At 45.4% G+C, this 27,500-nt stretch overlaps 1 protein-coding gene across 3 annotated transcripts in view; it reads left to right on the plus strand.

Annotated features, from left to right (window-relative positions):
• The window catches only part of hmcn1 (hemicentin 1), a 247,122-nt gene that overhangs the window by 105,184 nt on the left and 114,438 nt on the right, over positions 1-27,500 (plus strand). For all 3 annotated transcript variants that reach the window (XM_064936005.1, XM_064936007.1, XM_064936006.1), the window contains exons 12-19: positions 1,528-1,669; positions 1,969-2,096; positions 2,216-2,329; positions 6,752-6,913; positions 7,139-7,333; positions 7,506-7,601; positions 22,277-22,404; positions 26,418-26,562. In XM_064936005.1, coding sequence (XP_064792077.1) covers positions 1,528-1,669; positions 1,969-2,096; positions 2,216-2,329; positions 6,752-6,913; positions 7,139-7,333; positions 7,506-7,601; positions 22,277-22,404; positions 26,418-26,562 — 1,110 coding nt within the window. The remainder of the gene's footprint in view (positions 1-1,527; positions 1,670-1,968; positions 2,097-2,215; positions 2,330-6,751; positions 6,914-7,138; positions 7,334-7,505; positions 7,602-22,276; positions 22,405-26,417; positions 26,563-27,500) is intronic.

The following is a 27,500-nucleotide window of genomic DNA, read 5'->3' on the forward strand; positions in this document are numbered from 1 at the left end:
CTGACAAACTAGGCCTATTTAAGTTGATGAAATATTTTGCTGGCTAACAGCAGACAGGTTGGAGTCTTCTCCTTTCAGCAGGAGCTATTTGCTTTCCAACCTGTGTTTTTCCGCAATTGTATTTCAAATATTGCGAAAGGTGTGTTTTGCCTGCATGCTGTTTGCCGACAGATTCATTGTGCGTTCTCGACTGTAGGCTATGCCTTGTTATTGGACTACACACAATCCACAGCTAGGCTATTTTTTAAAAAGGAGCTATTGATCCTCTGTGGCTAAATGATAGGCCTACTCAGGGTGTAGTAGGCTATTCTGAATGATTTGATTTCTCTCTGAAAAGGCAGTAGTAATTCTATAACTTTGACCAATGTCTTTCAATATATCAGGGGTGCTGCTGCACCTCCAGGATCCTTTCCACGGCTATGAGTCCATTTCTAGTTTTATTACCGCATTTACAGGGCAGACTGGGAAAAAGGTTAGCTCGGTACAGGGCAGACTGGGAAAAAGGTTAGCTCGGTACAGGGCAGACTGGGAAACAGGTTAGCTCGGTACAGGGCAGACTGGGAAAAAGGTTAGCTCGGTACAGGGCAGACTGGGAAAAAGGTTAGCTCGGTACAGGGCAGACTGGGAAAAAGGTTAGCTCGGTACAGGGCAGACTGGGAAAAAGGTTAGCTCGGTACAGGGCAGACTGGGAAAAAGGTTAGCTCGGTACAGGGCAGACTGGGAAAAAGGTTAGCTCGGTACAGGGCAGACTGGGAAAAAGGTTAGCTCGGTACAGGGCAGACTGGGAAAAAGGTTAGCTCGGTACAGGGCAGACTGGGAAAAAGGTTAGCTCGGTACAGGGCAGACTGGGAAACAGGTTAGCTCCGTACAGGGCAGACTGGGAAACAGGTTAGCTCAGTACAGGGCAGACTGGGAAAAAGGTTAGCTCAGTACAGAGCAGACTGGGAAAAAGGTTAGCTCGGTACAGGGCAGACTGGGAAAAAGGTTAGCTCAGTACAGGGCAGACTGGGAAAAAGGTTAGCTCGGTACAGGGCAGACTGGGAAAAAAGGTTAGCTCAGTACAGAGCAGACTGGGAAAAAGGTTAGCTCGGTATAGGGCAGACTGGGAAAAAAGGTTAGCTCCGTACAGAGCAGACTAACGGACGCGGTAGGGGTGGGGAGTGGCAAACTTGACCAAGTCACGATGACTTGGGGGCAGTGGATTCAGAACAACAACTGCAAAAACTGTATGCAAAAAAATATAAAATTATACCACCACCCAAAAGGGCACTTGGCGAGTGGGAGGGCAAAGGGGCAGTTTCTGGGCACAGGTAGACTCCTATCTGCCTGCTTTCATCACAACGTGTTTTTGATACGCTTGTATAAACCACTGTAAAAGTTAGTCTCACCTTCAACTTTAAAGATATACAATGTACATTTGGTCAGTGGATTATATGAATTGATCTTTGATGGCAGCAATCATTATTGAACCAGATGATTTAAGGATATTCATGTTGCTGTGACCTCTGACCCCCTCCTTTCTTCCAGAGCCCCCCCAGGTGTCAGTGGACCCCCGGCACCAGACCTTTACCACGGGACAGGAAGTGAGGATCAGGTGCTCGGCCAGAGGTTACCCCGCCCCCCACCTGGTCTGGACACACAACGACATGTTCCTCATGGGTTCCAGCAGGTGAGGTCACAACCTTTCACCTCTCACACAGGTCACGCAGGTCAGGAGTGGCAGAAGGATGCTGTGTCCTGTGTTTGTTTTGTCTGTTGTGGTGCTCAAGGCTCGAGGGTTATCGTGCTTTGGTGGCACTTAACAAATAACTAAATAATTTAGTCCGAGCTGTTGCTAGGGATCAGATGACTGTGTGCTAATGTACTTCATGGAGTGTTGTCTGTGTTGCTGTGTTATTACAGGTGCGTGTAGATGAGGTTGATGTGTGTCAATATGTATTAACCCTCTGACCTCTGGCCCCTGTGCAGACACAGAATGACCCCTGATGGGAGTCTGATCATCAGGAACATGGAACAGAAGGATGCTGGGGTGTACGGCTGTCTGGCAAGCAACCTGGCTGGGACAGACACTCAAACATCCGTCCTCACCTATATCGGTGAGTAGGACACAACAGACATGCAGACGGACGGACTGACGGACTCCTTTAACCTGTGTTGTGCTCTGCCAGTCTCCCTCTCTCATACTCTCACCACCTGGTCTCTTGTCTTCTCCCAGAGTCCCCTGTGGTGATCGTGGTGCTGAGTGAGATTCTGATTGGTCTAGGAGAAACCACCATCTTGGCATGCTCCGCCTCAGGGATCCCCCAGCCGGAGATCAGGTGGTTCAAAGGTAAGGTATGTTGACTTGGAAGCAGCCTCCTGTGTGTGGCAGAGAGGGGTGATGAGAAGAGGCCTTCATCTGTCGTTGAGTGTGGAGGGTAGCTTTTACTCCTCAGGACATGAAAATCCCATACGGTTACTCAACCCTGACTTTATGGTGTCGAGGGTTGCTTTCCCGCGGGTCCCAACATAGATCATTGCGGCACAGTCTGCATTTTTTCAGACAGACGACTTTGTTTATCCTTGTTAAGGTTTTCTTCTGTCGAAAGAGAGGAGGACCAAAATGCAGCGTGGTCTTTATACATATTTAAAGATGAAAAATGAACAATATACAAAAACAAGAAACGTGAAAAACCAAAACAGCCTTATCTGGTGCAACAAACACAAAGACAGGAGACAATCAACCACAAAATAACCAAAGAATATGGCTGCCTAAATATGGTTCCCAATCAGAGACAACGATAAACACCTGCCTCTGATTGAGAACCACTCTAGGCAACCATAGACTTACCTAGACTACTTCACTAACCACAATCCCATAACCTACAAAAAAACCCTAGACAAAACACACCACATAAATACCCATGTCACACCCTGGCCTGACCAAAATAATAAAGAAAACACAAAATACTAAGGCCAGGGCGTGACAATCCTGCAGATGATTTGGAAACGGGCGTCTTTCTGCTTTGTATGCGTTGGACCAGGCCTCTTCCTATTGTACTAGAAACACATCTTTGTTGCATTATTCACACACTTAAGAATTCGCTGCTTCACGTTAAGTAGCCTACCTCTCCTCTCCGTGTTGGACGTGCCAGATCAAGTGTGTCTAGTGTATGTGTGGTCTCTATGAAATGAGGTAGTCTATGTACGGGCGGAGAATCATGTGATTATGATATAGATTACTGCAGTGTCTGTAAATAAATACTGATAATGGAAAGAAGTCGAGCTGAGGTGCAAGATGCTCATAAGTTACCAGAGTGATCCTTTTCAATAGATATTTATTACCAATGTATTTGTCACTGCCTCCCGCTCCTAAAAGGTAGGGTATATCCTATAAGTGTCCACTCTCATCATCCTTCTCGTTCAGTAGTAGAAAGTAGGGTAAATCCTATATCCTCTTTTTCATGATATCCAATTGCATCGCTGCAACTCCCCAATTTGCTCGGTTGGGGTTGAAGGTTGAGTCATGTGTCCTCTGAAATATGACCTGCCAAACTGCGCTTCTTAACACCCGCGCACTTAACCCGGAAGTCACCCGCACCGATGTGTTGGAGGAAACACCATTCAACTGACAACCGAGTCAGCCTGCAGGCACCCGGCCCGCCACAATGAGTCGCTAGAGCGCGATGATCCAAGTAAAGCCTCCCCAGACAAACGAACCTAGACAACGCTAGGCCAATTGTACGCCGCCCTATGGGACTCCCGGTCACGAAACAGCCTGGGATCGAGAGGGAGCGGAATGAAGAAATCAGTCCCACACAGACATCTAGTGTAGAGCTCACTGTCGTAGCCATAAAGACACACACACACACACACACACACACACACACACACACACACACACACACACACACACACACACACACACACACACACACACACACACACACACACAGAGAGAAACTCATAGAGACACACACACACACACACACACACACACACACACACACACACACACACACACACAGAGAAACACAGTGACACACACACATACAGAGACACACACACAGACACACTTAGACACACACACAGACACACATAGAGACATACACACAGACACACATAGAGACATACACACAGACACACACACAGACACACACAGAGAAACACTCACAGACACTCATACACACACACCCACACGCACACGCACGCACGCACAGACACAGAGAAACACACACAGACACACTTAGACACACACACAGACACACACACAGACACACACAGAGAAACACACACAGACACACTTAGACACACACAAAGACACACAGAGACATACACACAGACACAGACAGACACACACACACAGAGAAACACACAGACAGACAGAGACATACACACACACGGACAGAGACATGCACACACACACATACAGAGACGTACACACACACACGTACACACACACACACACACATACACACACACACACACACACACACACACACACACACACACACACACACACACACACACACACACACACACACACACACACACACACACACACACACACACACACACACACACACACACACACACACACACCCACAAAGAGACTTCTCATTCACATACCTCTGTGTGTTAGCCTTAATAAATCAGCTTGCCGGGGCCCTGGGCAGACAGGAAGTCATATATTTTATAGAGTGCAGAGCAGGAAGTGGAGTGTTTTATCGGCTGGTGCACAGGAAGTGCTCCTCTGACACCTCTGACTCACTTGACTGATTCTGGCCACCTCGTGGGAACCCTTAAAACACTCCTGTCTTTTAGTCTCACCCTTAAAACGCTCCTGTCTTTTATTCTAACCCTTGAAACGCTCCTGTCTTTTAGTCTAACCCTTAAAACGCTCCTGTCTTTTATTCTAACCCTTAAAACGCTCCTGTCTTTTATTCTAACCCTTAAAACGCTCCTGTCTTTTAGTCTAACCCTTAAAACGCTCCTGTCTTTTATTCTAACCCTTAAAACGCTCCTGTCTATTAGTCTAACCCTTAAAACGCTCCTGTCTTTTAGTCTCACCCTTAAAACGCTCCTGTCTTTTATTCTAACCCTTGAAACGCTCCTGTCTTTTAGTCTAACCCTTAAAACGCTCCTGTCTTTTATTCTAACCCTTAAAACGCTCCTGTCTTTTAGTCTAACCCTTAAAACGCTCCTGTCTTTTAGTCTAACCCTTAAAACGCTCCTGTCTTTTATTCTAACCCTTAAAACGCTCCTGTCTTTTAGTCTAACCCTTAAAACTCTCCTGTCTTTTAGTCCAACCCTTAAAACGCTCCTGTCTTTTATTCTAACCCTTAAAACGCTCCTGTCTTTTAGTCTAACCCTTAAAACTCTCCTGTCTTTTAGTCCAACCCTTAAAACGCTCCTGTCTTTTATTCTAACCCTTAAAACGCTCCTGTCTTTTAGTCTAACCCTTAAAACGCTCCTGTCTTTTATTCTAACCCTTAAAACGCTCCTGTCTTTTATTCTAACCCTTAAAACGCTCTCTTTTCCATTCTGCTGCTATGTCCACTTATTCTTTGAATGAGAAAGACAAAGAGAAAGATAAAGAGTACACACTAAAAGAAAGAATGAATGATGCAAATGTTCATTCTCATTTCATAAAAATTTGCTGCAAACAAACACAAAGCATTTGATAAACTTGAATTGGTTTTGCTTGCCTCAGTTTATGTATTTGATAGGTTTTTCTCGCCTCAATTTTTTTACTTGATAAGTTTTTCTCGCCTCAATTTTTGTACTTGATAGGTTTTTCTCGCCTCAATTTTTGTACTTGATAGGTTTTTCTCGCCTCAATTTTTGTACTTGATAGGTTTTTCACGCCTCAATTTTTGTACTTGATAGGTTTTCTCGCCTCAATTTTTGTACTTGATAGGTTTTTCTCGCCTCAATTTTTGTACTTGATATGTTTTTCAGAAACAGAAATAGAATAGAAATAATAAGAGTTTTCATCTGTCTTTTTCTTAGCCGTCTATTTACCACCACAAACCGATGCTGGCACTAAGACCGCTCTCAACCAGCTGTAAAGGGCCATAAGCAAACAAGAAAATGCCCATCTGGAGGCGGTGCCCCTAGTGGCCGGTGATTTTAATGCAGGGAAACTGAACTCCAACTTACCTTATTTTTTACAAGCGTTTCACCTGCGCAACTACAGGCAAAAAAACTCTCGATCACCTTTACTCCACACACAGTCACGGGCTTCATTAATAAGTGCATCGACGATGTAGTTCCCACAGTGACCATACGTACATATCCCAACCAGAAGCCATGGATTACACACTGAGCTGAAGGCTATAGTCTTTGGGATGAATTGGAATGCAGACTGCGAGCCAGGCCTAATCGCCTAACATCAGTGCCCGACCTGGCTGAATGGAAGCAAGCAAATTAATGCCCATGATTTTGGAATGAGATGTTCGATGAGCAGGTGTCCACATACATTTGTGTATCTACCTCAATTACCACGCAACCCTGCACATCGACTAGGTACTAGTACTTCGTGTATATAGCCAAGTTGTTGTTAGTCATCTTGTATTTATTCCTTGTGTTATTGTTTTTCTATTGTTTATCTTTACATTGTTGGAAAGGGCCCGTAAGTAAACATTTCACTGTTAGTCTACACCTGTTGTTTATGAAGCGTGACAAATAACATTTTATTTGATATGACCATATTGATGGTTGCCAACTTCCTGGTTAACAACTTCCTGGTTGCCCTTTATTTGACCCACAGGCGACCTGCAGCTGCGGCCATCGTCCTACATGGATATTGACCCCCTGGGAGGGACTCTGACGATCAAGGAGACACAGGACGCTGACGCGGGGGACTACACCTGTGTGGCTGCGAACCCTTCAGGGACCTCCTCACCTGGGAAGATCACCCTGGATGTCGGATGTAAGGATTCCTCGAGACTCTTGAACACATCATGAAAAAGACATCTGACATCTCTACACCCACAAAAGACCAGTTTACCATCAGAAAATCACGTCATTACTAACAGTTGTCCCATGTCAAATGTTGCCTGATGTATTGATGGATGAATGTAGCCTTTCTTCGTGGTCTTATGAGGGATTTAGATCTTAGTGTTGTTGACCCTAACCTCTGACCTTTGCCTTCCAGCTGCACCCCAGTTCACCAGAGAACCGTCTGACGTGGCGGCGGACATTGGCTCTAACGTGACCCTGCCGTGCCACGCGCAGGGGTACCCCGAACCCCAGATCACCTGGAGGAGGGAGGACAACGCACCCATCTTCACCAGACGCCCCACACACAGCACCATCACACAGAAGACAGGAGGGGACCTGCAAATCAGCAGTGAGGTTTTGGTTCATATACACACGCACGCACGCACGCACGCACGCACGCACGCACGCACACACACACACACACACACACACACACACACACACACACACACACACACACACACACACACACACACACACACACACACACTAACTCCTATCTTCTCTCTTCTCTGTGTCAGATCTGTGGGTGGAGGATGAGACGGTGTATGTGTGTGAGGCCCAGAACCAGTTTGGGAGGATCCAGACACACGCCAGAGTCACTGTCACCGGACTGGGTAAGAGACAGACAGGGATCTCTGATCACATGCTCTGGGTACTGTAGGAGGGGTAGGGTACAGAGGGTAGGGTAGAATAGGGTATTAGAGGGTAGAGAGTGTAGGGTAGAGGAGGGTATTATAGGAGGGGTACAGAGGGTAGGGTAGATTAGGGTATCAGAGGGTACAGAGGGTAGGGTAGAGGAGGGTATTATAGGGTACAGAGGGTAGGGTAGAGGAGGGTATTATAGGATGGGTACAGAGGGTAGGGTAGAGGAGGGTGTTATAGGAGGGGTACAGAGGGTAGGGTAGAGGAGGGTATTATAGGGTACAGAGGGTAGGTTAGAGGAGGGTGTTATAGGAGGGGTACAGTACAGAGGGTAGGGTAGAGGAGGGTATTATAGTGGTACAGAGGGTAGGGTAGAGGAGGGTATTATAGGGTACAGAGGGTAGGGTAGAGGAGGGTGTTATAGGAGGGGTACAGAGGGTAGGGTAGAGGAGGGTATTATAGTGGTACAGAGGGTAGGGTAGAGGAGGGTATTATAGGGTACAGAGGGTAGGGTAGAGGAGGGTGTTATAGGAGGGGTACAGAGGGTAGGGTAGAGGAGGGTATTATAGGGGTACAGAGGGTAGGGTAGAGGAGGGTATTATAGGGGTACAGAGGGTAGGGTAGAGGAGGGTATTATAGGGTACAGAGGGTAGGGTAGAGGAGGGTATTATAGGAGGGGTACAGAGGGTAGGGTAGAGGAGGGTATTATAGGGTACAGAGGGTAGGGTAGATGAGGGTGTTATAGGAGGGGTACAGAGGGTAGGGTAGAGGAGGGTATTATAGGGGTACAGAGGGTAGGGTAGAGGAGGGTATTATAGGGTACAGAGGGTAGGGTAGAGGAGGGTATTATAGGGTATAGAGGGTAGGGTAGAGGAGGGTATTATAGGGTACAGAGGGTAGGGTAGAGGAGGGTATTATAGGGTACAGAGGGTAGGGTAGAGGAGGGTATTATAGGAGGGGTACAGAGGGTAGGGTAGAGGAGGGTATTATAGGGTACAGAGGGTAGGGTAGAGGAGGGTATTATAGGGTACAGAGGGTAGGGTAGAGGAGGGTATTATAGGGGTACAGAGGGTAGGGTAGAGGAGGGTATTATAGGGTACAGAGGGTAGGGTAGAGGAGGGTATTATAGGGTACAGAGGGTAGGGTAGAGGAGGGTATTATAGGGTACAGAGGGTAGGGTAGAGGAGGGTATTATAGGGTACAGAGGGTAGGGTAGAGGAGGGTATTATAGGGTACAGAGGGTAGGGTAGAGGAGGGTATTATAGGAGGGGTACAGAGGGTAGGGTAGAGGAGGGTATTATAGGGTACAGAGGGTAGGGTAGAGGAGGGTATTATAGGGGTACAGAAGGTAGGGTAGAGGAGGGTATTATAGGAGGGGTACAGAGGGTAGGGTAGAGGAGGGTATTATAGGAGGGGTACAGAGGGTAGGGTAGAGGAGGGTATTATAGGGGTACAGAGGGTAGGGTAGAGGAGGGTATTATAGGGTACAGAGGGTAGGGTAGAGGAGGGTATTATAGGGTACAGAGGGTAGGGTAGAGGAGGGTATTATAGGGTACAGAGGGTAGGGTAGAGGAGGGTATTATAGGGTACAGAGGGTAGGGTAGAGGAGGGTATTATAGGAGGGGTACAGAGGGTAGGGTAGAGGAGGGTATTATAGGGTACAGAGGGTAGGGTAGAGGAGGGTATTATAGGGGTACAGAGGGTAGGGTAGAGGAGGGTATTATAGGAGGGGTACAGAGGGTAGGGTAGAGGAGGGTATTATAGGGGTACAGAGGGTAGGGTAGAGGAGGGTATTATAGGAGGGGTACAGAGGGTAGGGTAGAGGAGGGTATTATAGGGTACAGAGGGTAGGGTAGAGGAGGGTATTATAGGGTACAGAGGGTAGGGTAGAGGAGGGTATTATAGGGGTACAGAGGGTAGGGTAGAGGAGGGTGTTATAGGAGGGGTACAGAGGGTAGGGTAGAGGAGGGTATTATAGTGGTACAGAGGGTAGGGTAGAGGAGGGTATTATAGGGTACAGAGGGTAGGGTAGAGGAGGGTATTATAGGGGTACAGAGGGTAGGGTAGAGGAGGGTATTATAGGAGGGGTACAGAGGGTAGGGTAGAGGAGGGTATTATAGGGGTACAGAGGGCAGGGTAGAGGAGGGTGTTATAGGGGTACAGAGGGAAGTTTATATGTCAATTGAATCTCAACAATTAAACAGTTGGTGGTTGTATTAGATTCAGTTTTTATGAAAAATAATGAATTTCAGCAAACAAAGAAAGGAAGACAACTACAAGGGAGAAACATAGGGACAAGGTCAACATTTCATAATTTTAACGCTTTGAATTATTTTTGGCCGAATCGATGTAGTTGAATTCCACAAAGCTTGGTCACTGCTCAACTCCGTTAATGAAGTTCATCAGAAACGTTCTTCACCATGGTGTGGAGTTTAGTCAGCTCATCTCAGCAAAAACAGAAACGTCCTTCACCATGGTGTGGAGTTTAGTCAGCTCATCTCAGCAAAAACAGAAACGTCCTTCACCATGGTGTGGAGTTTAGTCAGCTCATCTCAGCAAAAACAGAAACGTCCTTCACCATGGTGTGGAGTTTAGTCAGCTCATCTCAGCAAAAACAGAAACGTCCTTCACCATGGTGTGGAGTTTAGTCAGCTCAACTCAGCAAAAACAGAAACGTTCTTCACCATGGTGTGGAGTTTAGTCAGCTCAACTCAGCAAAAACAGAAACGTTCTTCACCATGGTGTGGAGTTTAGTCAGCTCAACTCAGCAAAAACAGAAACGTTCTTCACCATGGTGTGGAGTTTAGTCAGCTCAACTCAGCAAAAACAGAAACGTCCTTCACCATGGTGTGGAGTTTAGTCAGCTCATCTCAGCAAAAACAGAAACGTCCCTTTTTCAGGACCATGTCTTTCAAAGATAATTCATAAAAATCCAAATAACTTCCCAGATCTTCATTGTAAAGGGTTTAAACACTATTTCCCATGCTTGTTCAATTAACCATAAACAATTAATGAACATGCATCTGTGGAACGGTCATTAAGACACTAACAGCTTACAGACGGTAGGCAATTAAGGTCACAGTTATGAAAACTTAGGACACTGAAGAGGCCTTTCTACTGACTCTAAAAAACACCACAAGAAAGATGCCCAGGGTCCCTGCTCATCTGTGTGAACGTGCCTTAGGCATGCTGCAAGGAGGCATGAGGACTGCAGATGTGGCCAGGGCAATGAATTGCAATGTCCTTACTGTGAGACGCCTAAGACAGCGCTACAGGGTGACAGGACGGACAGCTGATCGTCCTCGCAGTGACAGACTATTTGTAACAACACCTGCACAGGATCGGTACATCTGAACATCACACCTGCGGGACAGGTACAGGATGGCAACAACAACTGCCCTAGTTACACCACAATCCCTCTATCGGTGCTCAGACTGTCCACAATAGGTTGAGAGTGGCTGGACTGAGGGCTTGTAGGCCTGTTGTAAGGCAGGTCCTCAACAGACTTCACCGCAAACAACGTCGCCTATGGGCACAAACCCACCGTTGCTGGACCAGACAGAACTGCCAAAAAGTGCTCTTCACTGACGAGCCACGGTTTTGTCTCACCAGGGGTGATGGTCGGATTTGCGTTTATGGTTGAAGGAATGAGCGTTAAACCGAGGCCTGTACTCTGGAGTGGGATCGATTTGGTGGTGGAGGGTCTGTCATGATCTGGGGCGGTGTGTCACAGCATCATTGGACTGAGCTTGTTGTCATTGCAGGCAATCTCAACGCTGTGCGTTACAGGGAAGACATCCTCCTCCCTCATGTGGTACCCTTCCTGCAAGCTCATCCTCACATGACCCTCCAGCATGACAATGCCACCAGCCATACTGCTCGTTCTGTGCGTGATTTCCTGCAAGACAGGAATGTCAGTGTTCTGCCATGGCCAGCGAAGAGCCAGGATCTCAATCCCATTGAGCATGTCTGTGACCTGTTGGATCGGAAGGTGGGGGCTAGGGCCATTCCCCCACAGAAATGTCCGGGAACTTGCAGGTGCCTTGGTGGAAGAGTGGGGTAACATCTCACTGCAAGAACTGGCAAATCTGGTGCAGTCCATGAGTCCACTGCAGTACTTAATGCAGCTGGTGGCCACACCAGATACTGACTGTTGATTTTGACCTTTGACCTTTGTTCAGGGACACATAATTACATTTCTGTTTGTCACATGTCTGTGGAACTTGTTCAGTTTATGTCTCAGTTGTTGAATCTTGTTATGTTCATACAATTATTTACACATGTTAAGTTTGCTGAAAATAAACGCAGTTGACAGTGAGAGGACGCTTATTTTTTTGCTGAGTTTAGATCACACTCATCAATGGTCAGGTCTATCTTCTGTTGCGTTCAAAGACAGATTGCTACTTTTGAATTGAAAGGGAATATTTTCACTGGAGGAAAGCGCTCAGCATTTGAGTGATCTTTCAGTTGTGCTGGAGTTGTGTGTGTGAGTAATGGGCCGCATGCATTGAGTTTATTTGAAGGCGAGGGAATGTAGGGGTGAACTCAGAGGAACGCGGCTCAAATTCCCTGGCATGGTTTGAAGGGGATGTCAGTTCTTGTAGAAGTCATGGGAGAAAAAAAGACCTAAATTACAGTGAGAAAGAGAGAGTAGAGAGATACACTAAGTGTATAAAAGATTAGCAACACCTGCTCTTTCAATGACATAGACTGACCAGGTGAATACAGGCGCACCGGTTTGAGTCAAGAACTGCAACACTGCTGGGTTTTTCAAGCTCAACAGTTTCCCTGTGTGTATTAAGAATGGTCCACCACCAAAAGGACATCCAGCCGACTTGACACAACTGTGGGAATCATTGGAGTCAACATGGGCCAGTATCCCTGTGTAATGCATTGGAGTCAACATGGGCCAGCATCCCTGTGTAATGCATTGGAGTCAACATGGGCCAGCATCCCTGTGTAATGCATTGGAGTCAACATGGGCCAGCATCCCTGTGTTATGCATTGGAGTCAACATGGGCCAGCATCCCTGTGTAATGCATTGGAGTCAACATGGGCCAGCATCCCTGTGTTATGCATTGGAGTCAACATGGGCCAGCATCCCTGTGTAATGCATTGGAGTCAACATGGGCCAGCATCCCTGTGTAATGCATTGGAGTCAACATGGGCCAGCATCCCTGTGTAATGCATTGGAGTCAACATGGGCCAGCATCCCTGTGTAATGCATTGGAGTCAACATGGGCCAGCATCCCTGTGTTATGCATTGGAGTCAACATGGGCCAGCATCCCTGTGTAATGCATTGGAGTCAACATGGGCCAGCATCCCTGTGTTATGCATTGGAGTCAACATGGGCCAGCATCCCTGTGTAATGCATTGGAGTCAACATGGGCCAGCATCCCTGTGTAATGCATTGGAGTCAACATGGGCCAGCATCCCTGTGTTATGCATTGGAGTCAACATGGGCCAGCATCCCTGTGTAATGCATTGGAGTCAACATGGGCCAGCATCCCTGTGTAATGCATTGGAGTCAACATGGGCCAGCATCCCTGTGGAATGCTTTGGAGTCAACATGGGCCAGCATCCCTGTGTAATGCATTGGAGTCAACATGGGCCAGCATCCCTGTGTAATGCATTGGAGTCAACATGGGCCAGCATCCCTGTGTAATGCATTGGAGTCAACATGGGCCAGCATCCCTGTGTAATGCATTTGAGTCAACATGGGCCAGCATCCCTGTGGAATGCTTTGGAGTCAACATGGGCCAGCATCCCTGTGGAATGCTTTGGAGTCAACATGGACCAGCATCCCTGTGGAAAGCTTTTGACACCTTATAGAGTCGATGACCTGACAAATTGTGGCTGTTCTGAGTGCAAAAGGGTTGATTAAAGTAAACAATTTCCTCAGCAATCTGCACACAATACCCCATAATGACAAAGCAAAAGCAGGTTTTTTAGAAACATTTTGCAAATGTATTAAAAACAGAAATACCTTATTTACATAAGTTTTCAGATCCTTTGCTATGCAACTCCAAATTGAGCTCAGGTGCATCCTGTTTCCATTGATCATCCTTAAGCTGTATCAACAATTTGACTAGAGTCCACCTGTGGTAAATTCAATTGATTGGACATGATTTGGAAAGGCACACACCTGTCTATATAAGGCCCCACAGTTGACAGTGCATGTCAGAACAATAACCAAGCCATGAGGTTGAATGAATTGAACCCGATGGTCACTCTGACGGAGCTCTAGAGTTCCTTTGTGAAGATGGGAGAACGTTCCAGAAGGACAACCATCTCTGCAGCACTCCACCAATTAGGCCTTTATGGTAGAGTGGCCAGACGGAAGCCACTCCTCAGTAAAAGGCACATGACAACCCGCTATGAGTTTGCCAAAAGTCACCTGAAGACTCACAGACCATGAGAAACAAGATTCTCTGATCTGATGAAATCAAGATTGAGCTCTTTGGCCTGAATGCCAAGTGTCATGTCTGGAGGATACCTGGCACCATCCCTACAGTGAAGCATGGTGGTAGAAGTATCATGCTGTGGGGATGTTTTTCAGTGGCAGGGACTGGGAGACTTGTCAGGATCAGGGCAAAGATGAACGGAGCAAACTACAGAGAGATCCTTGATGAAAACCTGCTTTAGTATGTGCTCAGGACCTCAGACTTGGGCTATTGGAAGGGTCACCTTCCAACAGGACAACAACCCTAAGCACACTGCCAAGACAATGCAGGAGTGGCTTCGGTACAAGTCTTGGAATGCTTTTCCAACAGTCTTGAAGAAATTCCCATATATGCTGAGCAATTGTTGGCTGCTTTTCCTTCACTCTGCAGTCCAACTCATCCCAAACCATCTCAATTGGGTTGAGGTCGGGTGATTGTGGAGGCCAGGTCATCTGATGTAGCACTCAATCACTCTCCCTTTTGGTCAAATATCCCTTACACTGCCTGGAGGTGTTTTACGTCATTGTCCTGATAAAAAACAAATTGTAGTTCCACTGAGTGCAAACCAGATGGGATGTCGTATCACTGCAGAATGCTGTGATAGCCATGCTGGTAAAGTGTGTCTTGAATTCTAAATAAATCACCAACAGTGTCACCAGCAAAGCACCATCCCAACTCCTCCATGCTTGACGGTGGGAACCACACATGCGGAGATCATACGTTCACCTACACTGCATCTCACAAAGACATGGCGGTTGGAACCAAAAATCTCAAATTTGGACTCATCAGACCAAAGGACAGATTTCCACAGGTCTAATGTCCATTGCTCGCGTTTCTTGGCCCAAGCAAGTCACAACACAACTGATTGGCTCAAATGCATTAAGAAGGAAAGAAATTCCACAAACAAACTTTTAACATGGCACACCTGTTAATTGAAATGCATTCCAGGTGACTGGAAGGAAGCTGGCTGAGAGAATGCCAAGAGTGCAAAGCTGTCATCAAGGCAAAGGGTAGCTACTTTGAAGAATCTCAAATATAACATATATTTGGATTTGTTTAACACTTTTTTGGTTACTACATGATTCCATAAGTGTTATTTGGTAGTTTTGATGTCTTCACTGTTATTCTACAATGTAGAAAATATTAAAAATAAAGAAAAACCCTGGAATGATTAGGTGCCCAAACCTTTGACTGGTACTGTACATTTATATATCGGTTGCAGTTTCACCAAGCCTCATAACACATTGAAATACCTTGACTTTGAGTCATCTTGACATTGAGTAAGAACAGCAGGTCCTCTGTAGTCTTTAAAGGATCCATGGTATGCACGCAATCCTATATATTTCTATTTCACTAAAGTGGGAGAGACACAGATATGGCTGGGCAGCATCCATAGTGGAGATTGTTGAGTTCAGAGTTTGGTTTCTAACTTCAAAGCCCAGCCCTGTCAAAGCCCACACACTTCTTTGGATTGCCTGTGACTAAATGTGTGTATGAAAATGTGTGTATGTGTGTGTGAAAACGTGTATATGTGTGTGTCTGTTTATTTATGAAAGGCACGCCTTCTCTGCTTGAATTCCCAATGCATGTATCACAACCCTGTCAACTGCGCGGCAGGTATGTACAGTATGTACAGTATGTGTGAGTGTATGTGAGTGAGTGTGTGTGTGTGTGTATGTGAGTGTGTGCGCATGCTTCTTAAATGTTGTGTGTGTTTGTTTACACATGTGTACCATGTTAAGCACCATTCAGCAGCAATGCAGGACTGACTGGGGGAACTCACAGTCACTGGGTTCTTATGTGGGCTAAAGGTCCCATCAGATCCAGCTGCCCCATATTAATGTGTGCCCCACTTCACTAGTGACACAGTCCCTGCCCATAACACCCCGCCTCTGGGGTTACTGTGGCAACGCAACAAGCAAAACATGGGAGGTTTTCCCAGTCGGTTCTACAGCCCTGCCGCCCTCTTTCTTAATCTCTCTGTCTCTCTCTCTGTCTCTCTCTGTCTGTCTGTCTGTCTGTCTCTCCCTCTCTCTCTCTTTCTCTCTCTTTCTCTCTTTCTGTCTCTCTCTCACTGTCTCTCTCTCTCTCTCTTTCTCTCTCTTTCTCTGTCTCTTTTTGTCTCTCCCCCTCTCTCTCTGTCTCCCTCGCTCTCTCTCTGCATCTCTCTCTCTCTCTGTCTTTTTCTCTCTCTGTCTCTCACTCTCTCTCTCTCTCTCTCTCTCTGTCTCTCTCTCTCTGTCTCTCACTCTCTCTCTGTCTCTCACTCTCTCTCTCTCTCACTTTCTCTCTCTCTCTGTCTCACTTACAATGATGTGCAAACAGTTAAATTACAAAAGGGAAAATAAATGAACATAAATATGGGTTGCATTTACAATGGTGTTTATTCTTCACTGGTTGCCATTTTCTTGTGGCAACAGGTCACAAATATTGCTGCTGTGACAATTCTTTGTGGGTCTGTGTAATCTGAGGGGGCAGTGAGCATAGCATGTCTTCTCTTGAGAGCCAGGTCTGCCTATGGGAGCAGCTCTCAATAGCAAGGCTATGCTCACTGAGTCTGTACATAGTCAAAGCTTTACATTTACATTACATTACATTTAAGTCATTTAGCAGACGCTCTTATCCAGAGCGACTTACAAATTGGTGAATTCACCTTCTGACATCCAGTGGAACAGCCACTTTACAATAGTGCATCTAAATCATTTAAGGGGGGGTGAGAAGGATTACTTATCCTCTCCTTGAAGAGGTGGGGTTTCAGGTGTCTCCGGAAGGTGGTGATTGACTCCGCTGTCCTGGCGTCGTGAGGGAGTTTGTTCCACCATTGGGGGGCCAGAGCAGCGAACAGTTTTGACTGGGCTGAGCGGGAACTGTACTTCCTCAGTGGTAGGGAGGCGAGCAGGCCAGAGGTGGATGAACGCAGTGCCCTTGTTTGGGTGTAGGGCCTGATCAGAGCCTGGGGGTACTGCGGTGCCGTTCCCCTCACAGCTCCGTAGGCAAGCACCATGGTCTTGTAGCGGATGCGAGCTTCAACTGGAAGCCAGTGGAGAGAGCAGAGGAGCGGGGTGACGTGAGAGAACTTGGGAAGGTTGAACACCAGACGGGCTGCGGCATTCTGGATGAGTTGTAGGGGTTTAATGGCACAGGCAGGGAGCCCAGCCAACAGCGAGTTGCAGTAATCCAGACGGGAGATGACAAGTGCCTGGATTAGGACCTGCGCCGCTTCCTGTGTGAGGCAGGGTCGTACTCTGCGGATGTTGTAGAGCATGAACCTACAGGAACGGGCCACCGCCATGATGTTGGTTGAGAACGACAGGGTGTTGTCCAGGATCACGCCAAGGTTCTTAGCGCTCTGGGAGGAGGAAACAATGGAGTTGTCAACCGTGATGGCGAGATCATGGAACGGGCAGTCCTTCCCCGGGAGGAAGAGCAGCTCCGTCTTGCCGAGGTTCAGCTTGAGGTGGTGATCCGTCATCCACACTGATATGTCTGCCAGACATGCAGAGATGCGATTCGCCACCTGGTCATCAGAAGGGGGAAAGGAGAAGATTAATTGTGTGTCGTCTGCATAGCAATGATAGGAGAGACCATGTGAGGTTATGACAGAGCCAAGTGACTTGGTGTATAGCGAGAATAGGAGAGGGCCTAGAACAGAGCCCTGGGGGACACCAGTGGTGAGAGCGCGTGGCGAGGAGACAGATTCTCGCCACGCCACCTGGTAGGAGCGACCTGTCAGGTAGGACGCAATCCAAGCGTGGGCCGCACCGGAGATGCCCAACTCGGAGAGGGTGGAGAGGAGGATCTGATGGTTCACAGTATCGAAGGCAGCCGATAGGTCTAGAAGGATGAGAGCAGAGGAGAGAGAGTTAGCTTTAGCAGTGTGGAGCGCCTCCGTGATACAGAGAAGAGCAGTCTCAGTTGAATGACTAGTCTTGAAACCTGACTGATTTGGATCAAGAAGGTCATTCTGAGAGAGATAGCGGGAGAGCTGGCCAAGGACGGCACGTTCAAGAGTTTTGGAGAGAAAAGAAAGAAGGGATACTGGTCTGTAGTTGTTGACATCGGAGGGATCGAGTGTAGGTTTTTTCAGAAGGGGTGCAACTCTCGCTCTCTTGAAGACGGAAGGGACGTAGCCAGCGGTCAGGGATGAGTTGATGAGCGAGGTGAGGTAAGGGAGAAGGTCTCCGGAAATGGTCTGGAGAAGAGAGGAGGGGATAGGGTCAAGCGGGCAGGTTGATGGGCGGCCGGCCGTCACAAGAAGCGAGATTTCATCTGGATTGAGAGGGGAGAAAGAGGTCAGAGCACAGGGTAGGGCAGTGTGAGCAGAACCAGCGGTGTCGTTTGACTTAGCAAACGAGGATCGGATGTCGTCGACCTTCTTTTCAAAATGGTTGACGAAGTCATCTGCAGAGAGGGAGGAGGGGGGAGGGGGAGGAGGATTCAGGAGGGAGGAGAAGGTGGCAAAGAGCTTCCTAGGGTTAGAGGCAGATGCTTGGAATTTAGAGTGGTAGAAAGTGGCTTTAGCAGCAGAGACAGAGGAGGAAAATGTAGAGAGGAGGGAGTGAAAGGATGCCAGGTCCGCAGGGAGGCGAGTTTTCCTCCATTTCCGCTCGGCTGCCCGGAGCTCTGTTCTGTGAGCTCGCAATGAGTCGTCGAGCCACGGAGCGGGGGGGAGGACCGAGCCGGCCTGGAGGATAGGGGACATAGAGAGTCAAAGGATGCAGAAAGGGAAGAGAGGAGGGTTGAGGAGGCAGAATCAGGAGATAGGTTGGAGAAGGTATGAGCAGAGGGAAGAGATGATAGGATGGAAGAGGAGAGAGTAGCGGGGAGAGAGAGCGAAGGTTGGGACGGCGCGATACCATCCGAGTAGGGGCAGTGTGGGAAGTGTTGGATGAGAGCGAGAGGGAAAAGGATACAAGGTAGTGGTCGGAGACTTGGAGGGGAGTTGCAATGAGGTTAGTGGAAGAACAGCATCTAGTAAAGATGAGGTCGAGCGTATTGCCTGCCTTGTGAGTAGGGGGGAAGGTGAGAGGGTGAGGTCAAAAGAGGAGAGGAGTGGAAAGAAGGAGGCAGAGAGGAATGAGTCAAAGGTAGACGTGGGGAGGTTAAAGTCGCCCAGGACTGTGAGAGGTGAGCCGTCCTCAGGAAAGGAGCTTATCAAGGCATCAAGCTCATTGATGAACTCTCCGAGGGAACCTGGAGGGCGATAAATGATAAGGATGTTAAGCTTGAAAGGGCTGGTAACTGTGACAGCATGGAATTCAAAGGAGGCGATAGACAGATGGGTAAGGGGAGAGAGAGAGAATGACCACTTGGGAGAGATGAGGATCCCGGTGCCACCACCCCGCTGACCAGAAGCTCTCGGGGTGTGCGAGAACACGTGGGCGGACGAAGAGAGAGCAGTAGGAGTAGCAGTGTTATCTGTGGTGATCCATGTTTCCGTCAGTGCCAAGAAGTCGAGGGACTGGAGGGAGGCATAGGCTGAGATGAACTCTGCCTTGTTGGCCGCAGATCGGCAGTTCCAGAGGCTACCGGAGACCTGGAACTCCACGTGGGTCGTGCGCGCTGGGACCACCAGATTAGGGTGGCCGCGGCCACGCGGTGTGGAGCGTTTGTATGGTCTGTGCAGAGAGGAGAGAACAGGGATAGATAGACACATAGTTGACAGGCTACAGAAGAGGCTACGCTAATGCAAAGGAGATTGGAATGACAAGTGGACTACACGTCTCGAATGTTCAGAAAGTTAAGCTTACATAGCAAGAATCTTATTGACTAAAATGATTGAAATGAAACAGTACTGCTGGAGTAGGCTAGCTGGCAGTGGCTGCGATGTTGACACTACACTAATCCAGTCGTTCCGTCGAGTGTAATAGTTTCTACAGTGCTTTCCTTAAGTTTGGGTCAGTCACAGTGGTCAGGTATTCTGCCACTGTTTACTCTCTGTTTAGGGCCATATAGCATTCTAGTTTGCTCAGTTTTTTGGTTAATTGTTTCCAATGTGTCAAGTAATTCTCTTTTGGTTTTCTCATGATTTCGTTGGGTCTAGTTGTGTTGCTGTCCAGGACCAGCTTGCTTAGGGGACTCTTCTCCAGGTTCATCTCTCTGTAGGCGATGGCTTTGTTATGGAAGGTTTGGGAATCACTTCCCTTTTAGGTGGTTGTTGAATTTAATGGCTCATTTCTGGATTTTGATCATTAGCGGGTATCGTCATAATTCTGCTCTGCATTATTTGGTGTTTTACGTTGTACACCGGGGATATTTTTGCAAAATTCTACACACAGTCTCAATTTGGTGTTTGTCCCATTTTTTTGAATTATTGGTTGGTGAGCGGTCCCCAGACCCCACAGCCATGAAGGGCAATGGGTTCTATAACTGATTGAAGTATTTTTAGCCAGATCCTCATTGGTATGTTGAATTTGATGTTCTTTTTGATGGCGTAGAAGGCCTATCTTGCCTTGTCTCTCAGATCGTTCACAGCTTTCTGGAAGTCATCCGTGGCTCTGATGTTTAGGCCGAGGTATGTATAGTTTTTGTGTGCTCTAGGGCAACGGTGTCTAGATGGAATTTGTATTTGTGGTCCTGGCAACTGGACCTTTTTGTCAGGGCCCTGGTCTGACAGAATCTGTGCAGAAAATCTAGGTGCTACTGTAGTCCTGTCTTGGTTGGGGACAGAAGCACCAGATCATCAGCAAACTGTAGACATTTGACTTCAGATTCTAGTAGGGTGATGCCGGGTGCTGCAGACTGTTCAAGTGCCTTCACCAATTCGTTGATGTATATGTTGAAGAGGGTGGGGCTCAAGCTGCATGGCCCTGTGGAAAGAAATGTGTGTATTTTTCGGTAATTTTAACCGCACACTTGTTCTTTGTGTGCATGGATTTGATAATGTTGTATGTTTTTCCCCCAACACTACTTCCTCTCTCTGTATCTCTCTCTCTCTCTTTATCTCTCTTCATACCTCTCTGTTTCTATCTCCGTATCTCTCTCTCTCACTCTCTCGCTCTCTCTCCCTCTCGCTCTCTCTCCCTGTCTCTCTCTCTGTCTCTCTTTCTCTCCCTCATATCGTCTGTTAGCTCAGCAGCTGGCAAGAACCACATTACATCAGGCAAACGTTATCTCCTCCTGTAGTCAGTTAACCAGCCAGTCAGTCAGTCAGTCCATCTTTATGTTATGTGTGAACATAAAAGGTGGATTCCTTTCCAATCTGGCAACCATCTTGTTAATCTCTGTCTTTCCTCATGCTGGATCCTCTCAGGCAGGAATCATCAGTCTTGTCATGCCACACTCCCAGTTCCCGTCTCAGAGTGGAGAAGCAGGACTCGAACTGACGGCTGTTTGTGTTACAGGCCTTGAGTGGACGGATAGCCAGAGGGATAAGAGATGTAATGTATACATTAACCCTGAGTGTCTACTCGAGCATAGAATGTTTATCTTTATTTAACTAGGCAAGTCAGTTAAGAACAAATTCTTATTTGCAATGACAGCCGACCGGGGAACAGTGGGTTAACTGCCTTGTTCTTGGACAGAACGACAGCTTAGGGATTCGATCCAGCACCCTTTCGGTTACTGGCCTGACACTCCAACCACTTGGCTACCTGCCACCCGAGCACACGGGGGAACATACCGTATGTTCTGGGCTCAGAAAGAATATTTAGGCCTAGGCCAGGTTTTCGTGGTAAAGTCAACTGGTCAGGGTTCATATACATTTCATATCTTTCCATTCAGGAGGTCAGTTAATATCAATGAGGATGGTCACATTGTGTTTGACTGGAGACGGTTGGGTGGTCAGTTTATGGTCAGATTATCTTCATGTTGGTCATGTTCTCCTGGCCAACACCTTGTCAACTGTTTCTGTCCCCCAGATGACCGTGTGAACGTGTTCAAATCGCTGCACATTCACACACATACAGTATGTATGATGTCATCTAGACCAACTGTGTGTGTGTGTGTGTGTTGGGTGTATGTGAGCCCTTTACATCGTGCCGAGGGAGAGAGTGTAAATACATCAGAATTTATAGCAACCATGCGTTCCCTAAGCCTCTCAGTGTGGAGATGTGGAAACCATATGGAAGAGAGTGTGTGGTAAAGCAGGGAGGCAACTGGGAAGTGGACCCAGTGGAGGTGAGCCCTGGTCAGGCATGGAGAGAGCAGGAGAGCCCCTGGTCCTTGGTAACAAACAGCCACTTGTTTTTATGATTTTTTACAGTGTCCCCGGTGATTGGCCACAGTCCTGGGGTGTTGAATGTGATCAAGGAGCAGCAAGTGACTCTGCCCTGTGTGCTGCTGGCGGGAAACCCCCTACCTGAGAGACGCTGGCTACACAACCACGGCCTGGTGAGAAGGCTATACACACACACTGGCACACACACACACTGGCAGGCACACACACACACACATATATACACACATACACACACACTGGCACACACACACACACACACACACACACACACACACACACACACACACACACACACACACACACACACACACACACACGCACACGCACACGCACATGCACACACACACACTGGCATGCACACACACATACCCCCACACACACATGCGCGCGCACGCACACACACACACACACACACACACACACTGGCATGCACACACACATACCCCCACACACACATGCGCGCGCGCGCACGCACACACTCACACACACACACACACACTGGCACGCACACACACATACCCACACCCACCCACACATACCCACACCCACCCACACATACCCACACACACACACGCGTGCATATGCACACACACACACACACACACACACTGGCACGCACACACACATACCCACACCCACACACACATACCCACACACACACACGCGTGCATATGCACACACACATACACACTACTGGTGCCTGAGATCTGCCTGTGGTTAAGCACTGTGAATAAGATTACATCAATTTGTCATCAGACAGTCGGGGAATGATTCATAAAAATGAACAAAAAAATTTAACAAAACCACTCCAAAATTACTTACTCACTGCAACGTTTATGAAGGTGTCTATTGTTTTAGCACTGATTTTAAAACTAATATTAGACTCGTCTATGGACCACCTGTGCCCGTTTTGAGTAGAGGTCCATTCTGTAAGTGTATTTGAGTGTTTTAAACATACCGCATGTTTCATACTTACATACCGCATGTTTTATACATACCACATGTTTCATACATACATACCACATGTTTTATACATACCACATGTTTTATACATACAACAAGTTTCATACATACATACTGCATGTTTTATACATACCACATATTTTATACATGCCATATGTGTTATACATATACCACATGTGTTATACATATACCAAATGTTTTCTACATACAACATGTTTTATACATACATGTTTTATACATACCACATGTTTTATACATACCACGTTTTAAACATACATACAACATGTTTTATTCATACCACATGTTTTCTACCTACCACATGTTTTATACATACATTCCACATGTTTTATACATACAACATGTTTTATACATACCACATGTTTTATACATACCACATGTTTTATACATTCCACATGTTTTATACATACCACATGTTTTATGCATACATACAACATGTTTTATTCATACCACATGTTTTCTACCTACCACATGTTTTCTACCTACCGCATGTTTTATACATACATTCCACATGTTTTATACATTCCACATGTTTTATACATACCACATGTTTTATACATACATACAACATGTTTTATTCATACCACATGTTTTCTACCTACCACATGTTTTATACATACCACATGTTTTATACATACCACATGTTTTATACATACAACATGTTTCATACATACCACATGTTTTTTACCTACCACATGTCTTCTACCTATCACATGTTTCTTACATACCACATGTTCCATACGTACCGCATGTTTTATACATACCACATGTTTTATACATACCACATGTTTTATACATACGACATGTTTTCTACCTACCACATGTTTCATACATACCGCATGTTTTATACATATACCACATGTTTTATACATACCACATGTTTTATACATACCACATGTTTTATACATACGACATGTTTTCTACCTACCACATGTTTCATACATACCGCATGTTTTATACATATACCACATGTTTTATACATACCACATGTTTTATACATCGCACATGTTTCATACATACCACATGTTTTATACATACCACATGTTTTATACATACCACATGTTTTATACATACCGCATGTTTTATACATACCACATGTTTTATACATACCGCATGTTTCATACATACATACCGCATGTTTTATACATACCACATGTTTTTTACATACCGCATATTTCATACTTACATAGAGCATGTTTTATACATACCGCATGTTTTATACATACATACCGCATGTTTTATACATACATACCGCATGTTTTATATGTACCACTTGTTTTATACATACATACCGCATGTTTTATACATACCACATGTTTCATACATACATACCGCATGTTTTATACGTACCACATGTTTCATACATAGATACCGCATGTTTTATATATACCGCATGTTTTTTACATACCACATGTTTCATACATACATACCGCATGTTTCATACATACCACATTTTTTATACATACCACATGTTTTATACATACCGCATGTTTCATACATACAACATGTTTCATACATACATACTGCATGTTTTATACATACCACATGTTTTATACATACCATATGTTTTATACATACCACATGTTTTAAACATACATACAACATGTTTTATTCATACCACATGTTTTCTACCTACCACATGTTTTATACATACAACATGTTTTATACATTCCACATGTTTTATACATACCACATGTTTTATACATACATACATACAACATGTTTTATTCATACCACATGTTTTCTACCTACCACATGTTTTATACATACCACATGTTTCATACATACCACATGTTTTTTACCTATCACATGTTTTCTACATACCACATGTTTCATACATACCGCATGTTTCATACATACCGCACGTTTCATACATACCGCATGTTTTATACATTCCACATGTTTTATACATACCGCATGTTTTATACATAGCACATGTTTTATACATACATACCACATGTTTTATACATTCCACATGTTTTATACATACCGCATGTTTTATACATACCACATGTTTTATACATACCACATGTTTCATACATACCACATGTTTTATACATACCACATGTTTTATACATTCCACATGTTTTATACATACCACATGTTTTATACATACCACATGTTTCATACATACCACATGTTTTATACATACCACATGTTTCATACATACATACCACATGTTTTATACATTCCACATGTTTTATACATACCGCATGTTTTATACATACCACATGTTTTAAACATACATACAACATGTTTTATTCATACCACATGTTTTCTACCTACCACATGTTTTATACATACAACATGTTTTATACATTCCACATGTTTTATACATACCACATGTTTTATACATACATACATACAACATGTTTTATTCATACCACATGTTTTCTACCTACCACATGTTTTATACATACCACATGTTTCATACATACCACATGTTTTTTACCTATCACATGTTTTCTACATACCACATGTTTCATACATACCGCATGTTTCATACATACCGCATGTTTTATACATACCGCATGTTTTATATATACCACATGTTTTTTACCTACCACATGTTTCATACATACCGCACGTTTCATACATACCGCATGTTTTATACATTCCACATGTTTTATACATACCGCATGTTTTATACATAGCACATGTTTTATACATACATACCACATGTTTTATACATTCCACATGTTTTATACATACCGCATGTTTTATACATACCACATGTTTTATACATACCACATGTTTTATACATTCCACATGTTTTATACATACCACATGTTTTATACATACCACATGTTTCATACATACCACATGTTTTATACATACCACATGTTTCATACATACATACCACATGTTTTATACATTCCACATGTTTTATACATACCGCATGTTTTATACATACCACATGTTTCATACATACCACATGTTTCATACATACATACCACATGTTTTATACATACCACATGTTTTATACATACATACCACATGTTTTATACATACCACATGTTTCATACATACATACATACCACATGTTTTATACATACATACCACATGTTTCATACCTACCACATGGTTCATACATACCTTGTTCCAATACAGCTGGTTGTGTGTGTCTGTGTGTGTCCCTCCATGTAATGTTCTCACCTGTTGAATGTGTTCCTGTCCATGGCAGGTGAGCTCCAGCCCGTATGTGACGGTGCGCAGAGACAGCAGCCTGCATATAGAACACGTTCGTCTGGAGGACGGAGGGGAATACACCTGCCTGGCAGAGAACGTGCTGGGCTCCAGCAACCGCACCACCACCCTCAACATCTATGGTAAGACCACAATACTATGGTTAACATCTACTATACGACCACAGTAAGACCACAATACCACGGTTAACATCTACTATACTACCACAGTAAGACCACAATACCACGGTTAACATCTACTATATGACCACAGTAAGACCACAATACCACGGTTAACATCTACTATACGACCACAGTAAGACCACAATACCACAGTTAACATCTACTATACGACCACAGTAAGACCACAATACCATGGTTAACATCTACTATACGACCACAGTAAGACCACAACACCACGGTTAACATCTACTATACGACCACAGTAAGACCACAATACCACGGTTAACATCTACTATACGACCACAGTAAGACCACAATACCACAGTTAACATCTACTATACGACCACAGTAAGACCACAATACTATGGTTAACATCTACTATACGACCACAGTAAGACCACAATACCACGGTTAACATCTACTGTACGACCACAATAAGACCACAATACCATGGTTTACATCTACTATACGACCACAGTAAGACCACAATACCACGGTTAACATCTACTATACGACCACAGTAAGACCACAACACCACGGTTAACATCTACTATACGACCACAGTAAGACCACAATACCATGGTTAACATCTACTATACGACCACAATAAGACCACAACACCACGGTTAACATCTACTATACGACCACAGTAAGACCACAATACCACGGTTAACATCTACTATACGACCACAGTAAGACCACAATACTATGGTTAACATCTACTATACGACCACAGTAAGACCACAACACCACGGTTAACATCTACTTCAGTTGGTCAATATTACGCTACATTCAGACCACACTACTGTGTACCCACTGTAGCAACAACCCACATTGACTGGTACTGGTGATTCTTGTTTATAGCCTCGTTATTGTTATTTTATCCTGTTACTATTTTT

The sequence above is a fragment of the Oncorhynchus masou genome, chromosome 24 (genome assembly GCF_036934945.1).
Source record: "Oncorhynchus masou masou isolate Uvic2021 chromosome 24, UVic_Omas_1.1, whole genome shotgun sequence".
Taxonomy (NCBI): domain Eukaryota; kingdom Metazoa; phylum Chordata; class Actinopteri; order Salmoniformes; family Salmonidae; genus Oncorhynchus; species Oncorhynchus masou.